Source organism: Pantherophis guttatus, chromosome 1 (genome assembly GCF_059756535.1).
Source record: "Pantherophis guttatus breed Tessera chromosome 1, ASM5975653v1, whole genome shotgun sequence".
Classification (NCBI taxonomy): domain Eukaryota; kingdom Metazoa; phylum Chordata; class Lepidosauria; order Squamata; family Colubridae; genus Pantherophis; species Pantherophis guttatus.
Genome location: NC_142063.1, coordinates 85,704,571 through 85,730,432, shown reverse-complemented (window position 1 = coordinate 85,730,432; position 25,862 = coordinate 85,704,571). Strand labels below are relative to the sequence as shown.

At 37.6% G+C, this 25,862-nt stretch overlaps 1 protein-coding gene across 4 annotated transcripts in view; it reads right to left on the bottom strand.

The window, feature by feature from the left end:
- SHANK2 (SH3 and multiple ankyrin repeat domains 2) overlaps positions 1-25,862 on the bottom strand; it is a 373,648-nt gene that overhangs the window by 27,045 nt on the left and 320,741 nt on the right. For all 4 annotated transcript variants that reach the window (XM_060687619.2, XM_034417321.3, XM_034417322.3 and 1 more), the window contains 3 exons: positions 11,576-11,706; positions 7,443-7,554; positions 4,304-6,710 (listed from right to left, as the gene is read on the bottom strand). In XM_060687619.2, the coding sequence (XP_060543602.2) occupies positions 4,304-6,710; positions 7,443-7,554; positions 11,576-11,706 (2,650 nt within the window). The remainder of the gene's footprint in view (positions 1-4,303; positions 6,711-7,442; positions 7,555-11,575; positions 11,707-25,862) is intronic.

Below are 25,862 nucleotides of genomic sequence, written 5' to 3'. Positions count from 1 at the left end.
TTTTATTCTTTTAAAGTCTTCTTTCTTTCCTTAAAGCAAGAAAAGTGTTTTTAAAAACTTACCCAATTACAGCACAAGTATGTAAATTAGAAGGTATTATAGCTACCTTTGGACCAATTAGGACTTCCTATCATAGTAAAACACAACTCAAGTTTTCTAAAACATGTAAAATCTTATTTTTCTGTTTTAGAGTAGTTGTTTTTTTAAAAATTTAGGATGTACCTGAGTAATTGTAGGTTAAATCTGCCACAAGCTGCAGACTATGTTACATAAATATACTGTATATCACAGGAAGCATTCTAGAAGAATGCATCTCATCACTATATTGAAAAATACAGTGAAGTATAACTAGAACTGGGGCCATTAAAAACTGTGACCTCCATCCTACTTGGTAAAGGAACTCTTGTAAAAATTCAGTAATTGTGCTTCTAGGGCAGAGCTCTGCAACCTTAAACACTCAAAGAGCCATTTGGACCCATTTCCCACAGAAAAGAAAACACCAGAAGCCAATAAGTTAACAACTGGTGTAACTGGGTGGGCATGGCCAACTCAACATCACTCATTCACACCCAGTCACATGACACCCCCCCCCCCAGCCATGGCTACCCAGTCATTAGGACAGAGAACTGGTTTTTAAATTATTTGCCACGTCTGGCCCAGCCTTACCCCTTCCCTCCCAGCCACCTCTTGCCACACCTGGCCTCGGGTGTGTTGTTCACCTCTCTCTCTCTCTGTCTCTTTGTGTCTTTCTCTGGCTGCCTGACAGACTGCAGCAGGAAACAGTGGGTGACTACTTCTGACCTTTGTTGGTGCTGGATGTGCCTTGGTCTCTCAGGGAAACATGCAACCTGTTTTCCATCCCGAGACACTGGCCTCCCCCGCGCTGTGGCCAATGCTGCTGCTGTTGCCAGGGGCGAGTGGGGCAGGGTCACATTATGCCTCCACGTCGTAATGGGCTCCATGAGGAGGAGGGGACCCCATCTCCCCCATTGTGAAGCCTGCTAAATTTCAATGTGCTGTGCAAGGCACTGCAAAACAGCGAGGCTATGGAGGCAGCAACAGCAATGGCGTGGGCCACTTCTCTCCAGCAGAGGGATGAAATGAGGGAGCTGCAGCAGAGGGTTAAAAGAGCCTCATGCGGCTTCAGAGCCGCGGGTTGCCGACCTCTGTTCTAGGGTTACAGTTAGGGTTAAGGTTAGGGTCAGGCTCTGTTTAGGGTTTTTCCATAAGATGTGCAGGAAACTGGAGAAGCATTTGTGTCACTTCTCTGCCATTCAATCTGGTAAAAGACTCACATGGAACACCGCAAATACAGTAAATCAGTCTGGGATACAGAATTTTTGTTTTCATATATTAATGTGATATTCCTGTGTCTTGGATTATACTTTCTCTGAGTAAGTTTTGATGCTAGTCATCAACAAATGAATGGGCCTCTCCAAAGTCTCTAGAAATTTTGTAACTTCAATAAGCTTCAATAAGCTTTGCTATCCAAAAGTTATCCATGAAATAAATTGTTCAGAAATAGAGCTGATTCCGATCTGTCTGACAAGTTCCAGCTAGCAAATGTTTACCTTCTTAACAATAATAGGCCAGTCCAGGGGTGAAATCTAAAATTTTTTGCTACCAGTTCTGTGGACGTGGCTTAATTAGTGGGCGTGGCTTGGTGGTAAGGTGACTGGGTGGGCATGGCCAAGTCAATGTCACTTCTTTGCCCTTTTTTAACCTACAAAACACAATACAACACAACTGGCTCACCCACAATGTAAAAGCAGCTATGCTAGACCCAAAATGGCCCCTGCAACAAACAGGAACCTCACACAGCCACAAAAAGCCCAAAAAACCAACTTTCACACTTTACACACACAAAATTCCATATACAGTTTTGTGAGATTTTGTGTGTTTGTGTAGTTAGAATGAAACACTACAGAAACACACTAAATCTCAGAATATTATTTTATTTTAATTTATTTTTATATAAAAGCAGCTAAATTTAAAACTTCCTAAACTTTAAATGGCTAGGTCTACAAAAAGAACAACTTAAAAAAAAAACCAATTAACTATTTTTTTTAAAGCTCCCAAAGAAGGAAAAAACTTACCCAATAGAACAGGGGTCTCCAACCTTGGCAACTTTAAGACTTGTGGACTTCAACTCCCAGAATTCCTCAGCCAGCTTTGCTGGGAGTTGAAGTCCACAAGTCTTAAAATTGCCAAGGTTGGAGACCCCTGCAATAAGAAGGTACAAGGCAGGCAGGAAGGCAGGCAGGCAGATAGAGCTGCTCACCGATGAGCTTGATTTCAGGCAGGGAGATTCAGTTGCTTGCTGATGCAATGGATTGCAGGTATTACAGCAAGCAGAGCAAGGCAGGTGTTGTGACCAGCAGCTAAGGTAAGCAAGCTGGAGGCTGGGGGGGGGGAGAGGGATTTTTGCTAGATAGCAGGCAACTCAGCTGGGATCGTCAGAGCCATTTAAAAGAAAAAAATTTTTTTCTTTTAAATGGGTCTGACGATCCCAGCTGAGTTGCCTGATTAGCAGGCAACTCAGCTGGGCTCGTCAGAGCTTGGCTCGTCAGAGCCATTTAAAGGGAAAAAAAGGCTCTGATGATCGCGCGGCTCAGCTGGACATATGGGCGGGGGCAGGGATTTTTGCTACCGGTTCTCTGAACTGCCCGCCACCATCACTACCTACTCGCCTGAGCCGGTCCGAACCGGGAGCATTTCACCTCTGGGCCAGTCTATAAAAGCCTCAGAGTCAGATTTCATAGCTAGTCCTATCCAAACAGTTCAATCCAACTAATTCAACTTACTTAATATATATTCAAGTCTCTGATCTATTATATAAATTAAAACAACTGAATTGGTTAAACTTACAATGCCTTAAGAAATAAGCAAACAAGCAAAGGAGCGGTGGATCATTTTTGCAAGTATGTATTCATAGATAGTTATACCTATAAAATAAACATTTCACAGCTCTAAATACATACCTGGTATTTCAAACAATTTAATTTCTAGTGGGTAGTAGCATAGTTAAAATATAAATATTCTTTATAAAAAATGGATAAAACAGCCCCAGGTATGATTAGAAAACATTTCTGTATGCTCATGTGGGGTTATTATTTCTTTCTCCATTATCTTTTACATCACTCCATGCTATTCCAAAAAGCACTTAGATTTTCAGGATCAGGTTCTGGATTGTAGTGTGAATCAGAAAAACTTTGATTTATGTATGGAATTAAACCTTAGGATCTCAGCCTCTACTTACATATTTTATATCTCTAGATGTATTTACAGTGCATTCAGAAAGTATTCAGACCTTCTTCACTTTTGTCAATTTTGTTATACTGCAGCCTGATTCGACAGTTGTAGAATCTAATTAATCTACACTCGGTATCCCATAATGACAAAGTGAAAACAGAATGTTAGAAATGTCTGTAAATTTATTAAAAAGAAAAAAACTGAAATATCACATTGGCATAAATATTCAGACCTTTTGCGACAACACTTGAAATTTACCTCAGATGCCTCCTGTTTCTCTTGGTCATTGCTGATATGTTTCTACACCTTGATTAGAGTCAACCTGTGGTAAATTAAATTGATTGGACATGATTTGAAAAGGCACACGCCTCTCTATAGAAGGCCTCACAGCTGACAATCCATACTGTAGCAGAGCAAAAGCTGTGATGTCAAAGCTTGTCACGTCATATCCCAAAAGACTCGAGGCTCTAATTCACGGGTGTCAAACTCACAGCATCACGTTGCTGTCACGTGACGTATTGCAACGGTTTTCCCCTTCGTGGAGCTGGGGTGGCCGTGGCCTGCACGAGACACATCTGGCCTGTGGGCCACCAGTTTGACACCCCTGCTCTAATTGCTGCCAAAGGTGCTTTAACGAAGTATTGAGTGAAGGGTTGGAAGCCAATGCAATATTTCAGTTTTTTTTCTTTTTAATATTTACAAGACATTTCTAAAATTCCATTTTTACTTTGTCACTATGAGATACTGGGTGTAGATTAATGAGGGAAAAATGAATTTCAAGAACTGTAGAATCAGGCTGTAGCATAACAAAATTGAAGTGAAAGGGGTCTGAATACTTTCTGAATGCACTGTATCTACATTCATAAGGGAAAAGGATAACTTATCATGCCTTTAACTTTTCAATAGATAGGAATGGAAAAAGAGAACATATTGGAATTACTATATTTAAATACAATTTAGCACAATTGACGTCTCAGTGTGCAGTAAAATCAAGATAAGTTCAAACTGGCAAGCAATAGAAATGATTTAAAAACTTGGGAGTTCCATTTACCTTGTACTGAGACTGGCAACTTTTGTCCCTGGAGGGGACTCCAATCCTTCTCCTGGCTTTGAGGATTTTTCTCTGTTCATCTGCTGCAGTATTGAGTTCAGTTCACTAATAACATTTGCCTTTGGGCCTGAGAGAGCTGGGCTTTTAATTTCTGTGACATCGCCCCAGAGCTTAGAGGTCCTTTGCTGTACAACTGTAGCCATACTGGGCTGTGCGCTGATTGGAGGAGGAGGCGGGGCTGGAGGAGGAATAACAAAACTATCCACAGTTTCTTCAATGAGCGTGTCTTTATAAAGTGCATTGCTTTTGTGGATTATGGGCTTCATTTTTGGCTTAGGAGGTACTGGGGGTTTGTCCACCAGAAATGTTTGCCCATCTGCATAGACTGTACAAGTATCCAAGTTCTCACCACCTTCAGAGGACAAGGTGGAGATGCTGGACACAGTTGAGATAGTGCTGGTTGTCTCTAGTTGATGGTCACTACTACTTCGACTGTCCACCTCTTCAATCCCAGAGTCAGGGACATTATCAAAGTTTTCAGGGGGTGGCAAAAATGAGGGAGGCAAACAGTTTGAAAGACCCCCTGATTTCTTACCATCTAATGAATCTGAGGGCTGGATAGGGTTAAATGAAGCAGGCGGAGTTCCGTTTTTTCTCTGTTTGATCAAGTCTGTTAGGGTCGAGACAGAGGCTGGGACTGAGTTGTCATCAGGAATATCAAAACTGTTAGCAAACTCTAAAGGAGGGGGTAATGGCTCAGTAAAGATAAAGTCTTCATCAAGATCAACCGAAGCTAAAGGGGGAGGAGGAATACGAAATGGCAAAATGATCGGATCATCGATGGAGCTAACAGCTACAATTGTTTTGCAGGACGGGGACGGTGGCGGAAGCAGGCCAGGGTCATCCAATCCACTTTCTTCTGCTTCTGTCTCTTCCTGCATCTCCGACGGAGGCTTTTCAACATTCACCTCCATCTCAGCGCTTTTCTCTTCTTTTTCAGGGTTATCGCTGGCTTGTGCTGTGTCCACCGTATGAACCATGAGGAGACCGGCTGACTTTTGTTGCGAGGTATCCACAATATTTATTAGCATGTTCTTTTTCTCTTCAGACCTCCTTTCTTTTGATGCATCTGTCTCATATTTATTCTCCGTCTCCTGGCGTCTTAGTGGGCCACGGGTATTTTGCCTAGCAATGGTAGCTGTTGCTGGGAATGGAGCTTCAGCGCTGGGCTTCATCTTTGTATCGATGTAAAGGGGTTTGTTAAGATCTGCTTTGCTGGAGTCTCCTTTCCCTGGAATTGGCTGGCTTTGCTCTTTCATGGCTCTGTCCCTGGCAGAGAGGGCAAGGGCTAAAGGGGAATTGGGGTCCAGTATTTTCCCTGTCAGGGGATGAACATAATTATCTAAACCAGTATTTGGGGTTGTCAATGCACTGTTTTCAGAACTCGCTGTGGTTTGGACTGAAGAGTTTGGTGCCCTTGGGTCGTTTTGGTTATTTGATTCACTGCCATTGAAAATATTTTCAGTCTCTCTAGGTGCTGGGATAGGAGATGGCGATACAAGCTGCCTGAAGCCCTCTTCGTTATCAAAGAGCCCCTCATCGCTGAACTTAGACTGTCTCATACGTGGAGTTGGAGGGGTTAATCCAACATCCTCGTCTCCCAAATCTGTGGAAAGGAAAGCTGGAGAATTGCGCCTGGCTTCTAATCTTTTCTCCCTATCCCTCACTGCTCCAGCAATGGCAGCTGCAAAGGGGCTGACCGTCAAGTTGTCTTCGGGTCGCAGCTGTCCCGGTTGCTCTGAAGACTGGGGGTCGATTTCCATGCTGCTTCCTTGACTGCTTTTCCCACTACTGCTGGTAGATGGCTCTTTCACAATGATGGTTGGAATAGGAATGGAGCAAGTTTTTTCTGGACTGTCCTCAACATTAGACTGTTTCACTAGCATTCCCTTCCGTCGGGCTGGTTTGGCTGGAACATACATCACTTTGCTGGCTATTTTTCCAACTTCAGAGTAAGGATTCTCTGGCATATGACCTCTCTTGTTTCTGAAGTTGGCCTGAGTTGCGGCATTTCTGCTGTATAAGTCCTCAGAATCTAGAGAATAACGGTCCATTTCTCTCCGGTAATATATGCCTTTGTCTCTGATCACAGTCCCCATGTTTTCAGACCTACCTGAAACAGCTATCTTTGAACCTGGATTCTGATTAAAAGCAGGCTTAATTGTGCCATACATTCTAGATACTGGAGATTTGGGAGAGTTGTAAAGAGAAGGAGAAGGAGGTGGTGGTGATGGAGGTAAAGACTGTGGTGGAGGGGGAATATCTTCTGAAGTATCTGGCATTGATAGACTTCTAGTAAATTTGAGCATGGGAGGAGCCAAAAATTGCCGCTCTTCTTCTGTTACCCCTTTAAAAAAAGATACAATGTTTAAATTGTCATTTCTTTTCAATCCAACATAATCACATATAAAATAAATGTAATATTATTTGTACTGTGCACCATAGAGTTTTATAATATGTCTATTGTAGTATTTTCCTGTACTAGAACTTGATTCAGGGACTTTTCATTTATCTTTTGTGTACTGAACCTTGTAAATTCCTGCAGACAGTTGTTCTTTACCTAAAGCATGCATAAAAAGAGATCATGCAAAATTAAAAAGAAAATTAAGCACTTAAAAAAACATATCTTTATGCACTGTGGCCATTAAGGAACAGGTTGCTATGCATGAAAGAAAATAAAACAATTCATAATGCATGACAAAAAGCATAATTTAGAGGAACTGTGAAATGTTTATCCAAATGTTATAAGGAACGATGCATTAAGGCTGCTAAATGTTGAATGAGATTCTAAATTTCATGCTGGAAACTTAGAAGTTAAGTATTAATCAGAAAAAGAGATTGCATAGGATATTGAATAACATTTTCCAGCAGAACATCAAAAACTAGTTCTTTCATTGCATTAACTAAAGTTCTAATCATCACAATCCCTTATGACATTTAAAAAAAATATTAGTTCTAGCTAATAATCAGTCAGGATTAAAGACAAACATAACAATAAATTGGTATTCTCATGTAATAGCAATTTATTGTTTAAAAAGTTAGTATTCCTTACTGATGTGCATATACAGTAGTATCTTACCTATTGATTTTTGTCTTCTTACTGTACCTCGTGGCACACCCAGAAATGGGCCTTGCGGACTTCCGGGTACTGTTGGTGGCATCACAGCAATCCCTTGTCTTTCATACATGGACTAGGAAAAAAAAAAAAAAAGTTAAAAGATTTAGCATACAATATTTAAGTTGTGCTTTGACATTTAGTATTTATTTTACATGAAACCATCTATATTTCTTCTATGCTTTGCTTTGTTGGTCCATCTTCTCCCCATCCTGCTGACCTATAACAGGAGTGAGGAGCTGAATTTTCCCCAATGGCTAGATTGTCCCCATGCTATTCTTTAGTTGCTGAATGAGGTCATGGACAAAGAGTCAGAGAGGAAAAGCCCATCATGCAAAGCAGTGGTGAAATCCAAATTTTTTTACTACCGGTTCTGTGGGCGTGGTTTGGTGGGCATGGTGTGGCTTGGTGGGCGTGGCAGGGAAAGGATACTGCACAATCTCCATTCCCACCCCACTCCAGGGGAAAGATGCTGCACAATCCCAATTCGCACCCCACTCTGGGGCCAGCCAAAGGTGGTATTTGCCAGTTCTCCGAACTGCTCAAAATTTCCGTTACCGGTTCTCCAGAACTTGTCAGAACCTGCTGTATTTCACCCCTGATGCAAAGCCTTGCTACTTAGGCCCCAAAAGTTTCATCCTTCTGGAATGTTCTACACTTGTATAAATCTATACGGTACATGGAAGGAAAAAAATAAACATTAATTTCTTTCAATCCATGTATGAAGAACCAAATCACTTTTTTTTAAATTCAGAAAAAAGTGAGAAACAAATTATCTCCGATTCTTCTTTCATAGTGAAAAAGCACTCTGTGTAAAGAGGCAATAATCTTTAGATGTCTGAAGAAGGAAAAGCTGCTTGAACTATGTAAAGTTTTATTTAGTAATTCCCATTTTGCAGGAGAGCAGTTAAGGAAAAAATCATTGCTCTATTGTCAACTTAATGGGAACCTTCAATGCTTTGTCTTCTAAAAAGATGCAGAAACTAGGATAGAAGACAGGAAGGTCTTTATAGATGTTTAGCCTGCTATATGTTAACCTGGTAAGCTGTCTTGTCATCTGTCCACATGAGGTTAACCGAGTACTGAAATGTGTGAGTCATTAATTGCCATAAGAGCTTGGTGCTTTTTAAGCAATTTGAAAAATCTGAGCCATGGTCTCTTTGTTTCTTGCTTTTAGCACTTTGCTACCACTTGTAGCAGAAAGACATCTAGAAGAAACTCATTCCCTATGAGAAGACAAAGAGAAAAAGCAGTAGAGTACAGGATGCAATCTTGTATCTCACCCCCTTAGGTGTTTATCATTCTCTCTCTTTTGCAAAGCATTTTATATTCTGTTCTGTTCAGAAGCAGAATAACAGATTTGGAAGGGACCTTGGAGGTCTTCTAGTCCAACCTCCTGCTCAAGCAGGAAAGCCTATATCATTTCAGACAAATGGTTGTCCACTCTCTTCTTAAAAACCTCCAGTGTTAGAGCACCCACAACCTCTGGAGGCAACTCATTCCACTGATTAAATTATTTGCCACCCCCAAACTTTAACACCATCTGAACATTAGGATGGATTCCAGTCTAATTAGACTAGATTCAGAAGCAGGATTTTAATGCTTTTTTGTTTTTTACTATGTCGGAAACGAAAGACTTCTCACTGATTCTGAATAGCTTTCCATATTTGAATGAGAAATTTCCAGGGGAATTTAAAATTCATATGTACTCATATTCTAGTAATGCACAACAGAATCTACTTAGGCACAGTTACGAATAGTAGAAGAACAGCAAGTGCAGAAAGAATTAGTCACTGTTCTCCTGAACTCTATACCTTTTTGACTAGCCCTATAATACCTACAGATATCTTTGGGAACAACACTACAAACAGCACAGCCATACTGTAGTTATCCTACCAATATTAGTATTGTTGAATCCACACACATTTTTGGTTTGAAGTGCAACTTGTCTCATCAATGCTGCATAGAAGTCATGAGGGAAATACATTTCATGGGTTTCTGACAGGGCAGTTTTATTCTGTACCCTGAGAACAGTTGACTTTTGGGGTTTTAATTTTGAAGGTTTGTGGCTGTCCTCTTGTCCAGACACAAAACTTGTTTTTTTTTCCTTAAAGGCAATGAATCTGATATAGTACATGTGAAGAAAGTGCAAAATACTCTGGAGAGGAATAAAAGATAGGCCATAAGTACTTGTACACACAAGCCAATCAAAGTACTACACTGTGGCTAATAACAAGTATTGCATCATAAAAAAAATGTCAGTTTCAAAATAAATAGAAATAGTAGTAGAAGAAGAGGAGAAGGAAGAGGAAGATGGAGAGGGAGATATGAATCACATTAAACATCAGCAAGTTATTCAAATAAAAATAGGGCACTACCAGAAGTGACTTCAAAATTACTCAAGAAATCAAAGTGAACCTCCCACCCATCTGTTAATGGAATGTTTCTATTCTCTTTGGTTCCTGTTGCTGTGATAGCCAAGGCTTAGTGGTAAAACTGAAGCCAAACAATTCTGTGGAAACTCAAGTTCATCATAATTATATTATAAAAGCCATTCCTAAAGGAAGTTATCATACTAATTATTACTGTGATCCAAGATACTGACAAGTGATAATTAGATGGGATTACCAAAAATAGCAACTTCTATTTTCCTCATGCCAAATCTAAATGCTCTTTTGCTTTATTAATCTATTCCTCTTTAATGCACTTTGAATCTACATATTTATACTAAAAGCTGCAAAGAGAATTCAGGTAATTCTCTGTGGCTTTTTCTAGAAGCCAAATCCTGCCACAATAGTCAGATTAAACATCACATTTAGTAATAGAATCCTACCCACTTAGTATTTATTGAAATGTAGGAATCTACGATGGACCCAGAATCCTTGTATTTAATTTTAAGAAAGGAGAATGGACATAACTGAATGCTATCCATTATAAGAGTTTAGATTTAATTCTCAACAGCAACACAAACCCTTTGTACATGCTGATGTAAACCTGAAGTGGTCTGACAATCTTGCATCAGCTCTTGGTCCCAAAAATTATTTTATTACAGCCTGACACTGAGTGCATTATGGAACTCATACTTTCTAGTCACCCACAGTTCACATGGATAATTAATCTTTTTGGCAGCGTACATGACTAGAAATGTATTGCAAAATAAGTCATAATCACATATCCAAATATGCTTTTTAATCCAGTTTTCCCAACAAAAGTGTTGGGAAAAAACGAAGACATTTTTACAAATATACTTTTCTAAAGAAAGTATATATTTTTCTGATCTGTTCTGAAAGAAGACATTGTGTAGGATAAATACACATTAATGACCTCTTTGTGGCCTCATTAATGACTTCATAATTAAAACAATGCTTTATACTCACAAATAAACTGTAATTTGTATCAACTACTTAGCAAATTGCTTTATACCAAGTCAGAATATGAATCAATCAAATTCAATATTTCTAATGATGATTTCTTATTATTATCTAGGTTTTGGAATAAGACTATTTCTGGCCATGCCTGGAGGTATTATGGATTTTTATTACTGAGCTATAGTTCTTCTAGAGTGTTTTGTATCTGTTTTGCTCCAACAGATCCTTATTTGCTAGAGAGAAAACAGTTGAATTCAATCTCAATAATATGTGGCATAAAATTATTATAAACCAACAGATAAAATAAATATCTAAAGGGATGACTTGAATATTTAGTTTAAGAGGAAATAATATGACATCAATGTATGAAAAGAGGACATTTTATGTTATATTATTGCAAATAATAATGAATATCACTGAACTGAAAATTAAAAATATAGAAATATTTTTTAAAAAAGATCATGGAAGGATATATATGTCCCTTAAAATTATTGCTGCTGTTTAGTGCCAGTTTATGTTGTCATGTTATTTATCATAATATTGCATAAAATATGGTGAATTTAAGAGGGATAAGCTTAGGTGCTGAGTGCATGAGTAGTCATTACAGAATCCCCAAAATAATTAAAATCAGAGGACTTTTTCCTATTAGGAATTTGAGGGGGGGGGGAGAATCTTTACTTAACCAAAGCTCCCGTAATTTAAAGGAAATTTATTATAAACACCACTCACATTCATATCGGTAGCTGAGGGAAAACATCTACTAGAAGGTCGTTGTTTAATTGTTGCCACTCTGGCGTCCACAACTGCATTTTCTGGAATTCTTGATGGCTTGGAAACTGGCACTATTTCATCAGTTTTATCTGTAACACAGAAATATATGCTAAAATAAATTTAATTTGTCCAAAAACTGAAAAAATTAAATGTTGCGATGTAAAATATAATTTAATTTTTTTAAAGATGCAAAGAAAAAGGGGATTTTGGCAATTTAACAAGGCAATGCTTGAACATTGTAAGTCGTGCAAGCCGAGCAATTTTATTGCTGCTGCGTAACATGCATGCTTTAGTTTTAAGCCTGCATGCATTTAATGTTTACTTAGTGTGACTTGAAAAACAATCCTCTTCTTCAAACCTTCAAAATGTGAAGGGAAAATATCTATATAGAAATGGAAAGAAAACCTTTAGAAATAGTATATCTGCAGAGAACTGTTCCACACAGTAGTCATGAGAATGTTACTGAATATTTAAAGGAAAGTAGGCATTTTGAGTGCCCTATGTATTGCTGCTTTACTATCAAATACGGACGTTTGGCACTTCTGTAGTAAGTATTAATATTCTGAATATTAAAATGATTTTTATTTAGGTCCAATGAGGGGGCTTTGAAAGCTTCAATGAGAATTTTCCTATGAGCCTGACAATTAGTCTCTCACAATGAATTCTCATAACCATACTGCTATTTATGAACCATTTTATTTCAGCCTGAAATACGATTGTGCATTTGTCCATCAGGGAGCAGTCATGAGAGAATAACCATAGAATCAGATTCAATTACTGAATCTGACAACAAATCTTTAAAGTGTGTGCCGAGTACAGCTATCAAATTATAAATTTGAGACCATGACAGCAGTCATGGTATGATGACTTCATAATGGACAAAAGGTGGAAAAACTGATCTGGGCTGGAGGAAAGAAAAGAGACTATAATAGACAAAACTGTCATGAATCTTAGCCTTCAGTTTTAAATGCAAAATAGATCTCAACGGCATAAATTTTATCTACCTTTTTTGCAATATGGTAAATTTGGATCATGTAGTATTGTCAAGATACACCTAATTACAACCATATATCAAAACAAAGGGAACTGCTGTGAGAGTTATTTTTAAAGATACAAGAGAAATGCTTAAATCAAGAGTTAGACTGCAGTTGAAATACAGCATTACAGTTGTGTGAAACCATTCCTTTGCACTAATAATAAAACCAAGCCTCTTTACAGACTAGGATTCAACCTATACTAATAATATTTTTCTTTGCAATACCTTTTATGTTAACATTCACAGTGAGATTAAATTACAAGCACCACTTATGGACATCCATTTTGAAAAAAATATAGGAAATGGTAATAAAATTAACACACAACTCTTCTTAACCTAGGACTTGTATACACAGAAAATATGTATACCTAAAAAATTGAATAACAGCTAGAAAAAACTTTATAGCTTATCAAATTTGTTACTTCTATCTCATTAGCAAAATGAATTTAAAATGTAAGTTTTCCTGACCATTCTTCTTTCTTTCTTTCAGTGAAAATTAGAATAACTGCACTACAAATTACTTTGTGGGAAAGAAAAAATGGAACCTTAATGCTTAAAACAGCTATCTTAATTTTTTAATGGCTGTTTCACCCATGCAAAGTACCGGCATTATCATAGTGTTCCCAATGTTTGCATACAAATTAACTCCCTAAACATTTGGATTAGAGTAGGATAAGGAAAATAGATTTTAATGTACCATTTTTAGTTAAGTGCAGAAATGCATCCCAGTTTAGGATTTTATGAATATGCAATGTGCACATGGCGGTGCCTGTATATATGAATGTTATTTACTTCCCTCCAATGGTTGGAGGTGGTCTGTGAGCATTTTTGCATATAATATCAATGGTATTTAACTATGCCCTAACCACTGAAATGAATAGGGAAGATCTTGTGCTAGCTGAGTTTGGTGTGTGCATTATATCTTTATGCCCATAGGACTAACTGGATTAAATGAACAGTATTTTAATAAATTAGTTTTCTTAGCACTGGATAACTGCTCTGGAAAAGGAGCCTCTTAAGTTGTTGATGGTTCTGTCAATGTTATTATAACATTGACAGAATCATTAGCAAATATCATGCCAGTCTACATCTTGTACTTCTTGCTTACCTCCTTCAAGCAAGATTAAAAGATACATTTGCATTCAATTTAGCAGTAATCCAAACTGTGTTTTTTCAAACTAGGATAAGCCCTTGGATATTAAGTAAAACATATTATCTACTGACTTCATTTTAAACATTTGGGTATGCTGGCATATCCACCACCAAGAACTTCAAGAAGGAAGATTTCATGTTATGTTTCTCCAGCCCTATCAGCGATCCATAAAATACTCTAGGGATCAAGTTAGAGTTATTTTCAAAATTGAAATTATCTGTCACTTAAAGTCTGTAAATTATCTGTAAATGCCACAAAACAATTCATTGTTTTAGAACTAAACAGACAGCCATAACCTTATAGCTAGTCAGATAATGAGAGCTACAGGAAAACAATGAAGGTTTGACGGACACTTGAAAAAGCATGGATATAATTACTGCAAAATTATGAGAACCATGCTACTGATTTTGCAAGACTGTACTGAAAGTCTGACCAAAGCAGTAGATTTGACTACAATAAAAGTTTGCAAATATTTTCTAATACATTCATGTATTGCAGCCACACATTATATCATTGGCATCTATCTTTTGTTGATCTTACAGCCTCTGTTCTCAATTTATTTTCCCTTGTCCAACAATTTCTTTCATTCAGTGGGTGTATTATGCATCTTTCCAATTGTAGATAAGAATAGTTAGAAGTTAAATTGGAATGTGAGAAAAAAAAATTGGCTTCCAGATAGTATGAAAAAAAGGCCCTGGATACTTTGGCTGAGTAGACACTCCAACAGCGGTTCTGATAGCATTGCTAGGTGCTAAATGGCTTGCAACTGTGTGTTTGTTTTTTTAAAAAGTCACCATAGTAAAGTAATACAGGTAGTCCTCGACTTCCGACCACAACTGAGACCCAAATTTATGGTGCTAAGTAAAACATTTGTTAAGTGAGTTTTGCCCCATTTTACTACTTTTCTTGACACAGTTGTTAAGTGAATCATTGCAGTGGTTAAATTAGTGACATGGTTGTTAAGTGAACTTGGCTTCCCCCATTGACTTTGCTTGTCAGAAGGTTTCAAAAGATGATCATGTGACTCTGGGACACTGTAACCGTCATAAATATCAGTTGCCAAACGGCTGAACTTTGATCACGTAACTATGGCAAATGCTGCAAAGTCATAAGTATGAAAAAGGTCATGTCATTTTTTTCAGTGGTGTTGTAACTTTGAACAGTCACTAAATGAACTGTTGTAAGTCGAGGACTATCTGTACAATGGGATGAAATAAATCCCTAAAAGAAATGTGTTAAATTCAGAAAGAAGTTCATTCTTTCAAATAAAAAATATGTTGTTTCTTTGAAGAAACTGAAAAATAATTACAATTTGCAACCATACTTCATTGGTATTGTAAAATTTGCATAATTTTCACTTTTACATAATTTGAATTGACTCCATTCTCAGCTTTTACCACACTTTTAAAGTGACATAAGGCAAACAAAAAACATAACAATATTGCATAGCTATGCTGAAATAGTCTTCTAGGTGTTTCTGAAATTTTATGTCATTTCCCGTTAAGACCTGTGTATTTTGTCTCTGTGTCAGTCTTTGAAAGCTAAACCTTAAAATATTTGTCAAAGTGGACTTTTTATCATACTATTAATATAATGCCATTTTTGCAAGGAAGTATGTTCCTGTATCAGTGAGAATGAGTCTTACATGCTTCAGTTTAAAAGAGTTTATTTACGAAAGTTTCTGTTAACATGTTAAACAAACAAAAATAAATAAAAACAGGCACAGATGGGGCGCAAGTCATACAGGTGTTAAAAGTTACACCTGCCAAGTAGGATGCATTTGAGTACAGGGCCAAGACAGAACACCCTTGGAAGTGCCCTCTTCATCTGAGAGTTACTGGGTCTAGATTCTCTCAGGACAAGTGTTTGACTCAAAAGTTGCGCCTGCAAAGTGCCTGCGGTCAGAAGGTTAGCTCACACCAGCTGCATTTCATCATTAGCTCAGTCATTTAGCAAAAAGCAGCCACAAGCATTTCTTTCACTTGGGAACACACATGGCTGGTTTGTACTGCAGCAAAATGCTTCCTGACTATTTCCCTTCAGACTCAAAACAAAAGGGAGCAGAGAGGGGACCGTTGATATATGCACACAGAACACTGATATATGCACAAACTTGGTTTTACTTATGGGTTTGACAATATATTCCGGTCACTCTAAGAAAGTCAATTTAAACACTGAGGTTCAAAGGTCAACTATTCAGGGCCTGTACACAGTGGTATCTCGCTCAATGATCAATTTGCTCCTGAAAAGGGAATCTTTAAACAATAATCTAGGATACCACCTTGAGGGCCATCTTGTATTCTTCATCTATATAAGAGACGATTTGGAGTTCCATAATATTAACCAGCCCAGTCCCAACCATATTAACTGGTTTTTCCTGCCCTTACTGTATTATTCATCTGCCTGGAGCTCCCTGGCCTGAAGGGAGAGGAGAGAGAGATTTTTATCACAACACACCCATTAGGATGCTGAGCTATTTTTCAGACATTGTGGCACAGTACTCAACAGCATGTCATGACTCTTACATTCTGACGAGGTCTGGCTATAAGGAGAGTGACAACTTTTAACTTGCATAATTCAATATCTGTGATTTTATCAAATATAGTTTCTCCTACAAATACTGTTCATTGTTGAAAGGGTGTAAGCACATATTATTTTTCCTATTATTAAATATTCAAACTCAGAGGATAACCACGTTACCCACAAAAGACCCTGACAAGTAAAGAAACTTCTGAAAATGTCATTCCTGTGCCTAAAAAAGTTTGCTGGCACATTTTTGTATAAGTCACAAATGCTGCAATTGAGTCCTGGCATGTTGCAGACTGTATAACCAAGCCAAGATAGGCTTGGCTATGGGCTAGAGATTAATCTGGTCAGACCCACAGAGGATAAGAATGATCATGATCCAAAAAGGCACTTACAGGTTAACCTCAGGCCAGCATGCCAGAAACACCAGGCAAGAGACTACTCAAACACGGTTTCTAAGGTGGGGATTGTCAATATCCACATACTTACCAAGAACTTCAGTATGCTTGTTCAGAGGGAAGGGGATCATGGAAAAAGAAAACTCAAAAAACAGCTGTGTCCAGAAATGATTTGTATTTGTAAGAAAAGCAATGAATGTCTGGCACAGTGTAAAAAAATGTTCTCATGAAGCTAAAGTGAAAGAATAGAAGCAAATGTTCTTCAAATACCAGCAGCACACATTGTTAACAATGCAAATAGAAACTACAAAATGTTAGACTAATCTAGTCAGCCAGAATATAACGTTAGCCAAATGTAGAAATGGTCAAGTTTTGCCATTCATGGCTGTATGGCTAAGAATTAAAAGGACAGGCACATTAAAAAAAACCTCTTAAAAATACTATCCCTCATGTGATAATTTATTTCTTCTTCCCTCCCCCTTTTGCCTGACGCATGGGCATGGGCAAAGATGCCCTCTCGGTTATGGCTCTCTGCATTCGGCCACTGCGACGAGGCACTGTGGCTTGCGGTGTTTCTTGAGAGTCATTAACCCCTTCATCTCTTGGTAAGTACACAGTGGACATTGCCACTGCATCCTCACCAGTCCACGTTGAGGCACTGGTTAACTCAACATGAGGGGTGGCTCTTTGGGAGATACGAGTTTCAAGGACTTGTGTCCTTGGTTGTTTGAGGAAAGTTAAAATCTCAGACAGGTAGTTATGAATGGCTCTTGTGGATGTTGCCACAATGCCTAGCTGCAACTCCATCCGGCCCATGGACTGTGACATGAGACCCATGGACTGTGCATGCTCTCTCTTTATGTTCTCCAGCAGCTGCACAATCCTACTGTTGGTTTCCATCAATAGCTTTTCCCCCTCTGTCAGCTGGGTTTGCCCTCTCCAACCCTGATCCCTAGAGACAGCCTGAACACCATGGCGATCTTCATTCATTTCAATATTCCCCTCCTCAAGAGAGTCACTTTCATATTGAGTTCTACTGAGAGAGTGATCGCCAGGAGATCGTATGTCCATTGTACACCGTGGAGTCCGCTCTGGTGTTGGAAATCCCTCAAAATCTTCCCCAACATTGCTGGGTGTTTCAGATGATGACAGTGGCCATGGCCAACTCTCCGTAGTTCTGGCTGGTGAATCTTCATCTGAAGCAGGCACTGAGGACTCTTGTTCTTCTGCAGGTGTAGATGGTGAGCTTCCTCTCTGGTGCCTGGGTTGCCCCGAAGATCCAGGAACCTCCCCATCTTGTTCCCCAGTGACATCTGGCAATCAAATAGAGGAGCAACAACCACTGTATCTGAGGCCAGGAAGATGGAGGAATCTACATACATTGGACAACACACAAAAAGAAGCCAGTTGGGAAACCAGAGTGTTTGTGTTAGGGCTGTCTAAAATGTAGAGACTGAAAAGTGCAGGGAGTGCTGAAATTATTAAAATATCATAAAATGCACACTGTCCTGCACCCATAACACATACCACTAAGCTGGATCCCAAGGCACAACTTTCAATACACTTTTTTGTGATTGTGACATAAATGTCTGTGAACCTATCAAAAAGCTCACCTATGCACTGTAGTGATGTCACAGTCAGAAATCTCTGGGATGAACTTTGGGTCAATTGTCCAAGCGACCTGAGCTTCCTGTGGTGTCAGATGAGCTCCACCACTGGATTGTATGCAGTCATTGAAGCACTGGTTGCTATCTTCTCTTTTGTCCGTCGTTTCATCTCAGCCCTAAATCCCTTCCAGAATTATTGTCACAAAATCAGTGTGACCATTAATCAAATTTATCCTGTGAACAATGTCTCTTAGCCTCTCATTGTCTGTATACATTTACTTCCTTTCTGCTATTTGTACACTATGGGCATTGTTCATCAGGATTGTTTTTCTTTCTTTGAAAGTATTATTTGACTTGTGCTTCTCCTGATTCCTCACTTGAGAAATTTTGTAAAGAAAATACTAAACATTTTTTCCATGTTTGACAAAGAAAGTTTAAATACTAAATCAAGGCCATATAAGTGGAACCCTTACAAACGATGTCAAATCACATGTGCACTAAATCAAATGTATTCCTGAACACTTGCAAATAGTTATAAAATGCATGCAATTCATAGACAGACTATTATGATCTGCACAGTAATTCTTTAGCATATCGAGACTAGCAAAGAATGAGAAAATATCTTGTTTTGAAAAAAATAAAGTAAGCCTTCTGCCTCAGGGACAATTCAGCCATTTACAATTTTCTGAGAAGTCCACTGGAATGATCATAATAATCACTGCTTTAAATTATCACACTTCCCGCTTTTAAGAAGAGTTGTGTGTGAACATAAATTTTATTAGCTTCTTCTTCTGATCATTCCTAGTGAACTTCGTAGTTGGTGCTAAGTAATTTGCACCAATTTGTATGATTTTTCAAATGTTTGAATTTTGTTAGGTGTAACTCCTGCTCATTGAAACACACCACATGCTGCTCTTATCAACTTTATCTGGAGTTATGCGTTTGCGCTAGAGGGGCATGGGTGTATGTAGGTCTCGTATTAAAAAGGATGATTTTCTATATTATTCCTTAAAACAATCCCTTGTAATTTCAAATAAGGAAAGGATTCCTGTTATGATTATGGGCAATTTCCAAATGTTATTGTAATTTACCACCCAAGATCGTATATCCATGTATATTTAAAGGAAACTGTAAATTTCATGATACTAGTAAAATGAAGATTTAATCTCAACAATAAATGTTACTGTAAAAACTAATTATCTCTCCATCTTGAAATTAAAATATTCATATTTGGTTTGTGTTTGTGAAGACTGTCCAGTTGCATGTTTTATGAAAATCAAGGATGAAGTTGTGTTTATATAAGAAGCATGAGAGGACACTGATGAAAATGGAAGAGGTGGGGGTGCCTAGCAGCATGCAAACCTTGGAGGCTCCACTGCATGGAAATTTTTTAAAAGGGCCTTTGTAGGTAAATTTGGTGTAATATTTGCTGCTTTTTCATTTTTATCCTCACCTTTGCTTCACTAGTACAGCATCAGCTGTGACCACTGACTCCAATTTCCCTCAGAGAAATGGGCCACAAGTTCATGCATTAAAAAAGTTAGGATTCTTTTAATCAAATGAGCAAATCATTTTTAAAAAAAATAATTGTCTCTGCTCAGACTACCTTGGTCTACTATACTACTACTTACTTTAACCATTCATAATGTTTGAGATGTAAAGAAATCTGTTTTAAAAGAGTTGTATTAGATGACTTCCTATTTTTTAAATGCTGTGCTTTCAACACTACCATATGCATACTGTACGTATAAAGTACTACTGCGTCATGTTGAACATAACATTCTACTAATGATAAGACTCGTCAAATGAGACATCAAAATATTCTCTGGATATCTGGAATAGTTGGAGGGAAAATTGTGCCTTACAGTGCGGAAATTGGCAATCGTTGTTCCAAAGAAAGCATTTCATTATTAATGTTTTTTTGTTCATATATTGTCAGGCATTCTTTATATTTTTGGTTTTGTTGTTTAGAGTAAACCTACCCAAAATGGAAAGTGGTAGAACTTACATAATAATCTAAAAGCCTGAACTGTGATTAAAATATTCTGATCACGTAATTACTGGGGGAAGCATGTTATCCCTGGTTCATCTACTAGGAATCAATTTCATAAAATTGAAACAACTGTTAACTACAAATATAGATATTTGTTGCAATATCTGTAAAATATCTTGTCTCCTAATCAGAAAGAGAAGACACACTGCTACATGGCATGTGTGACCACTCACATAAATAACCACCAGGGGGAACAGAAACTACAAATTCTATGTGGATTTAAGTTCTAATATCACTCTTGAATATTTAAGATCCATGAATACATTGAAGATGATTTGTAAAACTGCCTATTAACAAGGAAAAGGCTTAATCAAGAGATAACACTAACAATAAATAGTAAAAGCAACTCCAATTAACAGGATTGCAGTATTTACTATTAATATTGATACAAAAAACAAAAATAGTATTGCAAGAATGACTTTAGCCTGCTTTTCATTCAGTGACATGGCAATTTAAGAAAACTGAGCAAAACTGAACAAAATTCATCAAGCTCTGTTTAATAGATGTTATCCCTGCCATTCACAGATTGATATGATAAAATCAGGATTTCAACCTGTTAAGATGATGACACTAGCTGCTGTGTTGGTGGTGTGGAAAAAGGATATTTAACAGAATGGAAGCAATGGAAATTTTGTGTGCCTAATAATTTTGCTGCCCAATGGCAGAAATGGATGATCAGATGGCTTGCTCCTCTGGGCCCCATGATTAGGAAACACACTTCCAATATTTATGTATTTGCCTAATTGATATGCTTCAGTTTCAGATCCTTGACTGGTTCTTGACCAGAATCAAGACTCAAACTTTTAAGTGCTGCATTTAATTTTATGTGTCTGAAAATTGTTAACTACAGGGAATGAATAAACAGTAACATGTCAACACGTTACTTGGCATGTAGAGACTATGCTGAAGTTATCATTCATGTTTAGTGCAGATTCAACACTACTGATCTCTTAATTATAGTTAAGAAATAAGGAGTAACTTATAGCATATGAGCCCCTTCAACCTCCTCTCTTACTTTGCCAGTTTATGCATGGTTTATTGATATATCTGCAAAGAGATCACATGGCTAATGCTAAAGAATTTAATTGTCAAACCTGATTTTAAAAAAACTGATTTTAGTAACTTATTTTACAGCCATGGTTAATCGCACTGCAGATAATAGTGTTTTTTTTTTGAAATTTACATTCCAAAGGGAACAGAGTTTGGAACAATTTACTTTCTATATAAAAAGATACATAGATACCAACTGCCAACAAAATATAGAGCTTTAAAATGAATTAAATCATAAACATTAGAAAGAAGCAAACAAAACCAAGCAAAATGATAAAACATGCTTCAAGCTGACAAAAGGGGTAAAAGAAAATTACCATGCCTGAGACAAAAGGAAAGAGAGGATAGAGTTTATGAGTCCATGATCAATTCCTTTTAACTATAGTTAAAAAACCAGCAGTTGAATATATCTGCACCCAGCTCAATATATTCTCAAAGAGCTTCTATCTCCATAGCCTGTTTTAGACATATAATAATGAATCAGCATCTGGGTTCCTGATTCCTAAAGATCTGAACTCATAAATATTCCTTAGTTTCAATTTATCTCAACGCACATTTCAGAATGCTTAACTATACAGATGTATATGAAGTAGATTGGGAATGGGAAAAGGGGGGGGGGAAGGATGGGCCAAAGATCTGATAATTTGGACTTCTTATTCACTATTTTTTATCTGATGTTGTGTTTAACTTAAAAACAAAACAAAACAATATCCAGAGTGTTCAGATTGTTTAATAATAAATCACTCTATAATAAGGGCATGTTAAGATTGTTCCCTCTTCTGACTGATTAGATGCCTTCTTCTTTTCTATGATGGCGTAAACAATTGGATTTATACTTGGGAATATTGTTCAGAAAGATTGCATCTCAAGATTCTCTGCTTCAAGAATTATAAACTTCTGATAACATATCTTATGTGCATGTGTTGATGATTCATATTTTGCCCATGTCCTTCCCTATGAAAGGACTCCGTTCTGGATAGAATGTCTGTCAAATGCTGCCAGAAGTCAGGACTACACCACCTCCATAGATGCTTGGGTAGAATCATGGTGTTGGAGTACTGCTGGCTCCTTGCATCACAGAAGTCATTATCAGAATAGTCATTTTCTTACTTTCTCAGTAAATGCAGGACACATATTATAATTTATTTATGATTTAAAATCCACAAAAAAATAGCAAGGACAACCTAGCTGTAGAAAGTCTATGGAAACAGTAGACTCTAAAGAACATTTTTTACAATAGAGGCATTAGTTTAAAAGAAAACCTAATTGGTTTCACTGAGAATAGTAGACTCTTATGCCCATCTTGAGTCTTACCTGCCACTTGTATTGGCAGCTGATCCCTCCCCTGTGATGTGCTTCTCTCAGAGGCCCTCCTTTTGAGACCCCACCAGATTTTTCATCGCTATTGATCGCTTTCTTTTCCTTATATATTCTTCCCTTTCCCCCCATATGAACATCAGGACTGTAGAAGTAGGTTTGATCTTCTTGCTGCGAGATACACGGAAAGTTCTTTGGGTACAATAAATACAGCTAGCAATGCAACAGCCGTAGTAATATACTTGAGGGTTGTCTTGAAGACCCAGTTTGTTGCTCTGCATTTGAGCTCATGTTTGGATCATGCCCCTTCTTCTTACACTATTCAAGATGCTTCAGATATGGCAGAAGTTTTTGAAAACCTAAGATAGATACAGATAAAAACTACCAACAAAATAATTAATACAAAACTGGGTGCAATTTCCATTGCACCTTTACATAATGACTTCTGGTAGGTACAATACACAATTGGGGGTAGTTATGCAAATATTCCTTCTGCACGCGGTTGTTTTCAAATGTTGTATGATAAGAACCATGTAAACATAAAACTTGTGAGGGGATGTGATTTCACATGCTGGCCTATGAGTCTGTACGTGTTAGGATTTATGTTTGTACATATACACACATTACAAAACCACCATCAGTAGTGTAAAATGTACCTGTGGTGAGAAATTATATAGTTAATTTCTAGACACGAAGTCTCATGCCATAAAATTCCCAGCAGTTGTTTCATTAGTGTTTCCTAATTCATTAGTGCGAAATAAACATATATATATTGTTTAATATGCACTTGTGATAATCTAAATTTAAAGACAGCATGTAACTCAAAACTCGCATGCTCTTAATAATGTAATTAATTACATTTAAAGGAAAACTCATTTTAAAATTTTTGTATATCTGATTCTGAAAACATTGACATAATTGTCCTTAGACTTGCAAAACAATATGTAGGGATAGTTACATACTTCAAGAGGTTCAGTATGAAAAAGGGGAACAAAGAATGGAAGAGGAAGAATATAGTATATTTACCTGCCCCAGTTAAATCTGAAAAACTTAACCCCTACTTATTTCAGTAATAGCATGTAGCCCATGATCACTCGATATAAGTTTTTTGATATAAGTTTCACCAAATTTAAAAGTTTTCAAAAATTATTATGTACTACATTATCTCATTGGTATGATATTACTTATGTTTTAAATATTTATTATATTAATTTGATATTAATTATTTCCCATTATCAGCAAAAAAAGAGAAGCATTGGAGATCAGATAAAACAAAGCAGCAGCAAGTTTGGACAATTAAAGCTGGTATTCGAAGAGCTGTTTTCCATGCACATTGAGCTTCCAGTGCAATTGCTGTTGGATACAACTTGGAAGAGTTTCACAATGTTGTGGGTGGAAATTGAAATCTCTTAATGGATCATGGAAAAAAAAAAAAGCAGTCCTTTGAGTGCCAGGCCAAATATTTTAATTTAAGGGAAATAGGTGGTGACATTATAGTTACAGGAAAAATAAATTATATAAGTAAATATGGGAAAGTAATTTACTACTGCACAATGCAACTAAAAGTTAGTTATTACAAGGATGGCTTCAAATACAAATTAATGTACCTAAGGATAGAATGCAGAACAGGGGTGTCAAACTCTATTTCATTGAGGGCCGCATCAGGTTTATGTTTGACCTCGGGGGCCCATGTGGATGTGGCCAGGTTGGGCGTGGCGAGCTCGATGTCACTCGTGTCAGGGCACCTGTGGCAGCCTGAGCGCTCTGCCAGTGAAAATGGAGCTCAGAGACCCATCTTTACTGGCAGAGGCACCGTCTCTGTTTTGCTGTTTCCAGGGCGGCCCCATGGGCCAGATCTAAGCCCCCTGTGAGCCAGATCCGACCCGTGGGCCTTGAGTTTTACACCCCTGATGTAGAAAGTACTATCTGAAGTAGATTTTTTTCATCAATTATGGATGAAAATAAAATACTTTAAAATAAATTGTTTGAATGCAAATATGTGTGTGTGCGCATGCACATAGATACACACATTTAATTTTAAGATCAAATCATATGAACAAACCAGTTCAAAAGAGAAGAATAAGACATTAGTACTACACTTAACATAAGTAAGTAGAAGACTGGATACAAGTTTTAGCCGGAAAAAATAACACCAGTTATTATCCAATCTAATCTACAATAAAGTTTGAATTGTAACCAATACAATCCACCGGATAAAAGGCTTTTAAAAACCCTTTTAAATCACATGTTGCATTTTAGAACATGTTATGGGTTTATTTATTAATTAAATATATTCAGTTATGTTTAATCAATAATTATTTGATTTAAATGCAGTGTGTGTCCATATGCACATGTGCTAGAGTTTTGGATTTAATTATGAAGCTACTTTGTGGTATTTCAATACAGCCACTCCTTAGAACAGCTGCTTTTTTTCCTGGTGAACACATGCCTGCTCTCTTAGGAAAAGATATGGCTACTTTAAAAAGTTGCAGATAGGTGCTGTAACTGTGCCCCTATAATCTGAATATAAGATAATAAAATGGAGACAATATTTATTTTTAATTAAATATTTTAATTTAAAGGCAAAAACATTCTTCCCATATTTATTTACTAGGGTGTTATGATTCTAAGTGCATCTAATTATATTTGAAGAAGGAAATGAACACCAAAGAGAAGTTGTTTTCTCTCCCACCCCCATATTTTCTCCAACTGTTGATTCAGTATATTGAGGGCGTCTCTGGGACACATTTTAAGGGAACAGCCCCCAACCAGGGACCGGCACCAGGGACCACTTCTGTGGAGAGTTTTTTCCGCGGACCGGAGGGGGCGTTGTTTTGCATGTTGCCTGCATCTCACGGATGTGGCTTTGCTTGTTTGCACTGCCCAGTTCCTGGCACGCCACAGCCCGGTGCTGGTCCATGGCCTGGGGGTTGGATGTATGCCCTATTTTAAGGCATACACAAAGCCATACATGTGTCTGGGTGCACTTCTGCATCCACAGAGGCCCATGAAATTTGAAAGATAGTAAGAGAAATTCCCATGTCATGAATAAATGAGTCCTTTCTTTGAAAAATATAGTCAATAAATTAAAAAAAAATATGAATA